Source organism: Globicephala melas, chromosome 4 (assembly GCF_963455315.2).
Source record: "Globicephala melas chromosome 4, mGloMel1.2, whole genome shotgun sequence".
Lineage (NCBI taxonomy): Eukaryota > Metazoa > Chordata > Mammalia > Artiodactyla > Delphinidae > Globicephala > Globicephala melas.
The window spans coordinates 13,998,746-14,009,632 of record NC_083317.1 but is presented as its reverse complement, the minus strand read 5'-3'; the positions used below and the strand labels follow the sequence as shown (position 1 = coordinate 14,009,632).

The following is a 10,887-nucleotide window of genomic DNA, read 5'->3' as shown; positions in this document are numbered from 1 at the left end:
ATCTTTGCCATTCTAGCCAAAGCATGCTGTAAACCATCAAGCGAACAACTGAGTCCCTCTCAGAACTGCTCCATAAGCCTTAAGTACCACACAGTGGTATTAGAGCTGTTCTGCTCATGCAAAGGCATTCTCTGTCTGTTGAGAGTAGAAATTCCTTAACACTCTGCAAGTTAATTTTAGAAATTACAGCATTTGAGTGGAAGTGATTATAACTTTTCTAGGCATCTCAAATTTTAATCAATAGGATATAAGCACTCTAGATCAGCAACTTTCATGTCAAAATTAAAACCTCAGATTCTAGGTTTGCTTTCTAATTATGACTGTACCACTTTTGCAATTCTTTCCACTAAAATATAGTCAGCATTGGCTCCATTCCTGCAAACTTCATGACCCTATCCACATTTCACGTGTCACCTGCTATTTCCCAAAATAGCTCTAGCATGACCATATTTATTTGCATCATTTCATTACTTGTTTTTCTAGGCAGTGACTGAACCACACAGTTTAACTTTACAAGAATTTTTGAATGCCTACATCATGCAAGCCCTATTCCGGTACATAGAATATTGAATAAAAATATGTATATAGTGCTCAAAGGTGAGCTCTAGGCTTTTGAAAGTCTCCAGGGAGAGTGAATACCATTTCCATTTGGACCAGTCTCCATCCTTTCACCACATGCTACATGAAAGATTAGTCATTTCAATATTTACATTTCCTCACTTATTCACTCTTCAGTTTACTGCAACCACTATTTACTGTTATCACATTACCGCCTCCAAAAAAAAAAAACAGAACACTTTTCACGAAAGATCTTATGTCTTTTGTCAAACCTAATGGAAACTTCTCAAGTAATTATTATAATTTGATGATAAAGTAAAAAAGCAGGACCAAATCACCAGAAAACAAACTATTCCACTAAAGCCCACTAATTTGTTACTAATAATACAATGACAAATATTATATCAATATACCTGGTGTCACAGTGTATTTTAGCATTCATAACTATGGAGTATATATATATGATACACGTACAAAACATCTAAAAGAAGTGCACCTACCTATTTGACATGAGGAAACAAATTATTGATTAAAATTCTGGGATTTTAAAAATATTATCAATAAAAATAATATATAAAATTGTCATTTTTGTAGATTAAGATGGTTAAATGTCAACAATTTCATTATTCAACAACCTAATAATAAATATAACAAAACATCTACTGAGTTCTCACGATGGTATAGAATGCATATTTTATTTAGTTCAGTACTCTCAACAATACTGATCTAGCACTATTCTGTCATTTTACCTTTGAGTATACTGAGGCTCAGAGAAGTTAGATAATGTTCCTACGATCACACAGCTAATAACTGATGGCGTCTATGCTTGAGCATGTAGTGTGACTCCAGAACCTAGGCTCTCCATCACTATCTATACAATCTTCTTATTTTAAGTGTGATCATTTGTATGACCTTGAGGAAATGATATCTTGAAGGAGAGTACAGTTAAAGACAATGTTTCCTGCACCGGAGAATGTGGATATTGACTCAAAACAGGCTAAAGATTTCTGAACATGCAAAACTATTGTAGCCTCTCTTCATTTATTTCCATGGATCTTTCTTTTCTTTCTTTCCTGTTTTCTTTTTCTTTTTCAGGCTCATAATTAATACATACCTATTGTAAAAATTTCAAAGAAATAAACTTGTTTCTCAATAACAGGAGGGATACGGCAGTGGTGTGCTGTTGTTTAATGACTTCTGTTGGGAGTATGGGGTCTGATTTGCTAATTTCCATGGCATACTAGCATGACTGGTTTCAAGTTACCAACTGGCTTACAAAATTGCTGAAAGCCTATACCATCTTCTAGTACTTTAAAATTTAAATTTCATGTTTAAAACATTAATCAATACGGAAGTTCTGTTGTGTATGGTATGAGGCAGGCATCTATTTTTTCTGTGTCTAAACAGATGGCAAATTGATCAATTCCACTTACTAAATACACTATCTCAGATCAAAACTTTGCCTTTACTGGAAACCCCCCCTCCTCCAGAAGTCTTTTGCATTGAGTACTGTGGTCTTACTGGTTCAGAATGATCTACTGTCTATACGTTGATAGCATGGCTAGATTGTCTGATCTTTACTGGTGGTCTAACATGGTTTCTCTTCCTAGCTACAGACCTCTCTGGACCAGCTTGTTGAAACCTTCTAAAACCACATGGAAAAGTAGAAATATATCATGAAATACTTATAGAATTTTACATTTTCCAGGAGCCACATTTTAAAAAGATTAAAAGGTGAATTAATTTTATAGCATATTTTATTTAACCTAATATATGCAAAATGTTATCACTTAATATATAACCAGTATTTTTTAAATTATTTGATATAGTTTTCATGAATTTTTTACAGTAAGTCTCTGAAATCTGGTGTGTTCTTTATACTTAACAGCTCTTAGCCACATTTCAAGTGCTCAATACCCACATCTCTCTAGTAGCTTCTATATTGGACAGTGCAGCTTGAGAAAATCTGAGGATTCCTCTATGGGTGTAGCCATTGATTATAACTTTTCCAGTAGCAGTTACTACTCTAGAAATAAGCAGCCAGCTTATTTGCTTCTTTTTCTAAATTCCTCTGCCTTGAATTCTATTTTCCCTCTTATTTAACTCACCAATTTCAACTCATCACTTATGTCTCTGCTCATATACCATTCTCCTTTGGAAGCAATTTATGACCCTTGTGTAGCCTCCTCTTTCCATATTCTGGCTGACTTAGGCTTCCCCCTGGAGTTCTTGTTCAGTAGCCCTATAACACCTGCAAGCATATCTGCTATAATGTGAATCTATGATTTACAATTGATATTTTGTAGCCAACTGAGTATTTCAAATTCTTAGAAGGAACGATGTGTTTTATATCTCTATACCAAACACCAAATCCCAGCACATAGCTGGAACATGAACTTAAGGTTTGTTAAATGACTGAAAGAACAAATAATGGATTTTACAGTTTAAAACCTTTATAATATGCAATAGCTCATCAAAGAAAATGATTTTCAGTTTCCTCATAAAGGGGTTATAAAGTTTAAATCATTTCCTAACTACAGAAAAAAACTCATTCATGGCAATGGTCTTTCCTTTCCTCTATAATATGATTAGGTATGTGAAACCAAATCTTCATTTTTCCCAATATTCACCAAACCCGTACTACATACACACACACACAAATTTTCTCTAATTTTAATCATCCTTATCTCTCTTAACATTATCACCATTTTCTCATTTCACTCAAGCTGATAGTATGAAATTTTCTTGGAGTGATGGTCATAACATTTCAGATTTTGAGGATAGATTGTGAAAATGCTTCTTTGGATATATAAATTATTTCATACATGCCTAATAATGGATAGAACCTTTTCTGGATACATAAATTATTTTATATGTGCCTAATAAATTACATTTTTCCTTATTTTAGATATACCTTTGATGAGGAGGAACATAAGGAAACAAGTTAGATTTTTCAAAGAGCTTTAACTGTTAGAATCCTCTGCCTCTGCTTGTAAGACTAACCTTAGGGTTACCCAGAGCATAGTTATTCCTCAGATCAGACTAACAAATATTCCGGCTACAAAAACCATCGTGCTCTTGAAAGAACCCCTGTTTCTTCATCAGTTAGACAAATTATATCCTGGACATAACCTTCCACCAGGGCAGACTTTGATGGCAGGACGATCTTCCTTGGTTTGGGCCGTTACGTGGGGTCTCCTAGCTCCAGGGACCTCAGTGTCAGACTTTGGGCAGTGACCCATGTCATGCAAATAAGACACAACATCTTTATCACTGCTGGTTGAAACTCGATTGCTACTGAGTCTGAAGAGGCTTTTCTGTTGTAGGATCTAAATGTTAGAGTTTGGGAAGATCAGATGAGGAAAGAACACTAAAGTCAGAATCCAACAAAGCAATAGGTTCTCCAATTCAGTAATTTAACTGGACTTTTTAATCTCATTCTTGTATCTGTCCCAATTAAGGCATTAGACAACCTTATTAAGCCACTAGACCTTACTCTTTTCCAGCTGAAAAATGTAGTACTACCTAAGCAAACCCAAAGCTTAATGAACTCCTCTTCCCTCTGACAATTGCTACTGTCCTTTCTAGTCTTTTTTTGCAACTGGCATCAGCTCATTGGTCACAACTTTCAAACACCTCCCTGAGCTATATCCCTAATATTTCAGTCCTTACTATATCTCTAATATTTCAGTCCTTATTCTCTTTCCCATTAAGTTGTTTTATTTCCTCCATAGCAACTGTCAGTCTGAATTCATCTTAAATCTTTTTTACTGTTGATTTTTATCCTCAGGTACCAGAATGTAAACACTGTGAGAACAGGAAACTTGTCTATAGTTTTCCTACTGTGTCTTCACTGTATAGAATGAGACTCTTTCAAAACTATCTGTCAATTAAGTGACTTGAATAAATTTCCTCAATCTCAATAAATATGTGCAAACAAATATATTTGCAATTCCATCAAAAGCAGATGACATAGTAGAATAATTTTATTCTAACTTACCCTTTCCTAGTTCTTTATTCCTCATGTACTTTAATATCTAGCTCTGCTTCTAATTTCTCATTAATTCTGGAAAGTATCTCTTCCATTCCATTATTCCTTTAAGGACTCAGGCCACCTCTTCTCTACCTTGGACTCTGCATTAACATCCTGGATAAAGTGTCATTCCTCCTTCTCTTTCCCCTCCAGCTCCATCCTAGACACAGTGAGATTTGGAAAGCAAAGTTCTGAAATACTGTGAGATTTGTGCTTGGGTATATGAGTGACTGAGCATGTGGGATACAAGAAATAGGTGGAGAAGACATTATTCCTGGTGCAGGTATAAGAAGGAATGTTTGTATTATATCAAGGAAGAACTCAAGGTTCAGGCAACATGTTAGCCCAATTTTCAACAGAGGCCATATTATCTCAAAAAAGACTAATTCACAAGCAAGTACACAGAGATTTGTTAGGAGCAATGGACCATTTTTATTGAGGATAAGTGATTTCTCCAACTGTACAATGTTAGGATCATCAACACAGTCATAATAGAGAATCAGAGATTAAGAGAGTAAAGCCTAACATTTGGGAAAGAGTCAGATGATACTACCATGGAGCTTCAGGCCACAAAGATGCCAATCTAAAAATGGGTAGCTGGAGGTCAAAGTCTCTGTCAGGCATGTAATTTCTTGGATACGGAAATCATGGGTTATAGATCCTTGAATCACCATTATCTTTCGGTGTGTTGTTTCAGAAGCAAACAAGGCTTGGATGGTGATGTTCTAGCAGCAAGAAGAATAACATCTCCTATAGCAAACTGTCCAGTAGCTGCAGTAGCCAGAGCCGTATCCACAGCCACATCTGGTTCCATAACCACAGCCAAACGCGAGCCATATCCACAGCCATAGAGAGTCCCATATCCACAGCCACAGCAGAAACCATATCCACAGCCATATCTGGTTCCATAGCCACAGTCATATCTACAGCCATATCTAGTGCCATATCCATAGCCATAATAGGGGTTAAATCCACAGCCATAGCTGTTTCCACAGCCATAGCCACAGAAGTTGCCATAGTACTTGCAACACATGTTGTTAATGGAAGTGGATTCAGATGGTTTGCAAGAGGATGTTTCTGAAGCATGTGGGTCATCTGCTTCCCATGGACCTTTATATACTGTCAGTAATTGGCAGAGCATACCATTCATTCCCTGACATAGACAACAAATATGCAAGCAACCTTTATATGCCAGTCACTGTTGACAATCGATAATAGTTTCTTTAAAATGAGCTCATTATTTTGTATACTCCAGTTTTATTTAAAGAGCATCATTTTAATTTGTTCTGCTGAAGAATTGTCTCAGTAGAATCATGTGCCCAATAACTGATTTTTTGGTTGGGTTGTTTGTTTTTTGTGCCTTTGAGTTGTATGAGATGTTTGTGTAATTTGGATATTAGCACCTAGTCAGTCACATCATTTGCAAATATTATCTCACATTTCATAGGTTGTCTTTTTATCTTTTCAATTGATTCCTTTGTTGTGCAAAACCTTTTAAGTGTAATTTTGTCTCATTTGTTTATTTTTGCTTTTATCTCTTTTGCGTTAGGATACAGATCCAAAAAAATGATGATATAATTTACATCAAAGAGTGTTCTGCCTATGTTTTCTTCTAAGAGTTTTATATTTGCAGGTCTTACATTTAGGTCTTTAGCCCATTTTGAGTTTGTTTTTGTATTTGGTGTGAGGGAATGTTCTACTCTCATTGTTATATATATATGGCTGTCCAGTTTTCCCAGCACCATTGTTGAAGAAACTGTCTTTTCTCTTTGTATATTCTTGCCTCTTTTGTCATAGATTAATTGATCATAAGTGTGTGGGGTTATTTCTGGGCTCTGTATTCTGTTCCACTGTCCTATGTGTCTGTTTTGTAGCAAATACCACACTGTAATATAGTCTGAAGTCTGATAGGGTTGAACCTCTAGCTTTGTCTTTTATTATGAAGAGTGCTTTGAAAATTGGGGGTCTTTTGTTGTCCTAGTTTTAGAAATATTTTTCTATGAATTTTAGAGTTGTTTAAGGATTATTTGTCCTAGTTCTGTGAATTTTAAAAATATTTGTTCTAGTTTGAAAAATGTCATAGGTATTTTGATAGGGATTGCATTAAATCTGTAGATTTCATTGGGAGGTATGGCCATTTTTATAATATTAATTGTTCAAATCTAAGGACACAGGATATATTTCCTTTTCTTTATATCAATTTCAATTTCCTTCATAAAATTTTATAGTTTTCAGAGTATAGATATTTCACCTCCTTGTTTAAGTTTATTCCTAGGTAATTTTTGATGCAGTTTTAAATGGGATTTGTTTTACTTTATCTTCCTAATATTTTATTATTAATATATAAAAACACAACAGATTTCTGTATATTAATCTTGTATCATGCAACCTTCTGAATTCGTTTATTGGTTCTAATGGTTTTTGGGTGGAGACTGTAGAGTTCTCTATATAAAGTACCATATCATCTGCAAATAGTTATGGTGTTAACTCTTACTTTCCAATCTGCATACATTTCATTTCTTTTTCTTATGACTGCTGTGGCTAGAACTTCCAGTTTAAGTAGAAGTGGCGAGAGTGATCATCCTTGTCTTTTTCCTGAATTTAGCAGGAAGGCTTTCGCATTTTCACCATTGAGTATTATGTTGGCTGTTGGTTTGTTGTAAATGGCCTTTATTATGTTAATGTATATTCCCTCTACACCCACTTTGACAAGAAGTTTTATCATAAATCGATGTTGAATTTTTTCAAATGCTTTTTCTGCATCTATTGAGGTGATCATGTGATTTTTGTCTTTCTTTTTGTTGATGTGGTGCATTACGTTGATTGATTTGCACATGCTAATCCATCCTTGTGACCCTGGAATAAATCTAACTTGATCATGACGTATGATCCTTTTTGTATTATTGGACTTGGTTTGCTAATATTTTTTTGAGTATTTTTGCATCTATGTTCATCGAAGATATTGGACTATAATTTTCTTTTTTCTATAATCTCTTTGTCTGGTTTTGGTATCTGGTTTTGGTGGCCTTGTTGAATGAATTTGGGAGTGTTTCCTCATCTTCAATTTTTTGGAACATTTTGAGAAGGATTGGTATAAGTTCTTCTTTTTATGTTTGATAGAATTCCCCTGTGAAGCTCTCTGGTCCTGGACTTTTGTTTGCTGAGAGTATTTCAAATTACAGATTCTACTTCACTTGTAGTGATCAATCTGTTCAAATTTTCTGTTTCTTCTTGATTCAGTCTAGTCATTCTGTATGTTTCTAGAAATTTGTTTCTTCTAGGCTGTCCAATTTGTTGGCATATAACTGTTCATAGTATCACTTATGATTTTTTGTATGTCTGTGGTATCAGCTGTTATTTCTCCTCTTTCCTTTCTTATCAAAATTAAAGTAACTTTTTATAGTAACAATTATGAAATCCAAGTTGGAAGGGAGTATAAACTCTGGAAGGTGATTCCTTCTACTGGAATCTCACATTTCAACAACAAAAAATGAGTTATGACCCAGTAGTCTATAGAATGCCTTCAACAGGAATTTTCATGAAGCTGCTGATTTCACTTTCTGAGAACATTAATTATTAGCCAAATTTCTTCCAGTTAATGAATATATCTTTTTTATGATATTGGTCACTGGTATAAACTGATCACTCTGCTATGTTTAATCCATAACAATAGGCATAAAGAAAATAGCAATATATCTCCATTCCAATTTTTATTATTCTTCAGTTTCTTTCCTTTTTTGTCATCATTTAAATTCAAAACTATCAATGTTATTTCACAAAGTCTCTGGATTAGACACTTTACTTTTCAATACCACTGCCAACACACATTTTCTGATAACTATACTCCTGGATTACTGAAAAGTCTTCTATCTTTATTGCATTACTTCTAATACCTTTCCATTCAAACCTCTCGATATTGATCCAAAACAAATATACATATATATATATATATATATATATATTTTATACATTACTGAATGATCATCTCTCACAACAGTGCCTGGCACATAATTTGTACTCAATCAATATTTCTCCAATAAGAAAATGGATGAAGTCAAACATTTGTGTGGCACATATAAATTGTAGGATATTTGTAAATATTATCACCATTTTCTCATTTCTATAAAGCTGAGCGTCTCAAATGTTCTTTAACTAAGGAGTCACAACATTTCAGATTTTGAAGGTATGTTAAGAGCTAGTGTGTGAAGATTCTTTTCTGGATACACAAATTATCTCATACATGCTTAATAAATCATATTTTTCCAAAACTTAGTGAACTTCTCTCACCCCTTACACTTACTACTGTACTTTCTGTCTTTCTTTGCAATTGACATCAGCTCATTTGTCACAAGTTCAAAATTCCTCCCTGAACTATCCCTCTAACACTTCAGTCCTTACTCTCTTTCCCATTAAGCTGTTTTATTCTCCCAACTGTCGGTTTGAAATTTTCTTAATTATTTTTTATACTTTTTTTATCTTCACATACTAGAATATAAACACTGTGAGAGCAGGAAACCTGTCTATAATTTTCCTACTGTGTTTTCACTGTATCAAATGAGACTCTTTCAAAACTACTCAAAATTATTTGTCAATTAAGTGACTTGAATAAATTTCCTCAATCTCAATAAATATGTGCAAGTAAATATATTTGCAATTTCATCAAAAGCAGATGATACAGTAGAATAATTTTATTCTAACTTATCCTTTCCTAGTTCTCTTTTCTTCATGTACTTTAATACCTAGCTCTGCTTATAATATCTCATTAATTCTGGAAAGTATTCTTTCATTCCACTATTCCTTTAAGCACTCAGGTCACCTTTTCTCTACCTTAGGCTTTGCATTAACATCCTGCTTAAAGTGTCATTCCTCCTCCTCTTTTCCCCTCCAGCTCCCTCCCAGACAAAGAGTGATTTGCAAAGCACAGTTCTGAAATACTGTGAGATTTGTGCTTGAGTATGTGAGTGCCTGAGCATGTGGGATACGAGAAATAAGTGTAGAGGTATTATTTCTGATGCAAATATAAGAAGAAATGCTTATATTATATCAAGGAAAAACTCGAGATTCAGACAAGATATTAGCCCAATTTTCAACAGAGGCCATAACATCTCAAAAAAGACTAATTCACAAATGAATACACAGAAATTTGTTAGAAACAATGAACAATTTTTATTGATAACAAGGGATTTCCCCAACAATAGGATGTTAGGATCATCAATACAGAGAATCAGAGATTAAGGGAGTAAAGGCTAACAATTGGAAAATAGGCAAATGATACCACCATGGACTTCAGGCCACAAAGATGCCAATCTAAAAATTGGTAGCTGGAGGTCAATACCTCTGTCAGACATGTGATTTCTTGGATATAGAAATTGTGTCCTAAAGATCTTTGAATCAGCATTATCTTTAGATGTCTTTTCAGAAGCAAATGGACCTTGGAAAGTGATGTTCTAGTAGCAAGAAGAATAACATCTCCTATAGCAAACTGGCCGGTAGTTGCAGTAGCCAGGGCCAGAGCCATATCCACAGCCATAGTAGGAGCCATATGCACAGCCATATCCATAGCCATATGCACAGCCATAATAGGGACTAAATCCACAGTCATAGCTGTTTCCACACCTGTAGTCACAGGAATTGCCGTAGTAGTTGCAAAACATGTTGTCAAGGGAAGTGGATTCAGGTGGGTTGCAAGAGGGTGTTTCTGAAGTGTGTGTGTCACTACTTCCCATGGACCTTTATGTATTGTCAGTAATTGGCAGAGCATAACATTCATTCCTTGACACAGGCAACAAATATGTAAGCAACCATTATGTGCCAGTCACTGTTGACAATCAATAATGATTTGCTTAAAATAGCTTGTTGTTTTGGAGACTCCACTTTTATTTAAAGAGCATCATGTTAATATGTTCTGCTGAAGAATTGTCTCAGTAGAATCATGTGCTCCAAAACTGATAATCATTTTCAAAGTCTCCTTTCATTTAATATGTATCTTATAAAACAAGCTTGTTGGGGAATGTAGGAAATTTTTGCACCTTTTTCTCTCTCATCTTTCCAAAACCCCTGCTTCCGGCCATAGGAAAGGTAATACTCCTGTCTCCTTTCTTGACTTCTTGCCAGGCTTCTCCAACCCTCTCAGTGTTCCGTACCTCCTCCCTGTCCAACTCTCCTCAAATCCCAAGAAACAGATCAAAATCTGATCATTCAAAGCCAAACCCATCCACTGAAACAATAACTACTTATAAGTGTGGAGACAGTGTGCTGTATGTAAGTGTTTCTTGTTATATTTCCTTCTTCCATGT

At 34.8% G+C, this 10,887-nt stretch overlaps 1 protein-coding gene across 1 annotated transcript; it reads right to left on the bottom strand.

Moving 5' to 3' along the window:
- Positions 1–5,316: 5,316 nt before the first annotated feature.
- LOC115865838 (keratin-associated protein 21-1-like) lies at positions 5,317–10,245 on the bottom strand. The gene is given in 3 exon segments (XM_030880915.2): positions 5,317–5,424; positions 5,427–5,602; positions 10,098–10,245. Coding segments are annotated over 3 exon segments (432 nt in total).
- Positions 10,246–10,887: the final 642 nt, after the last annotated feature.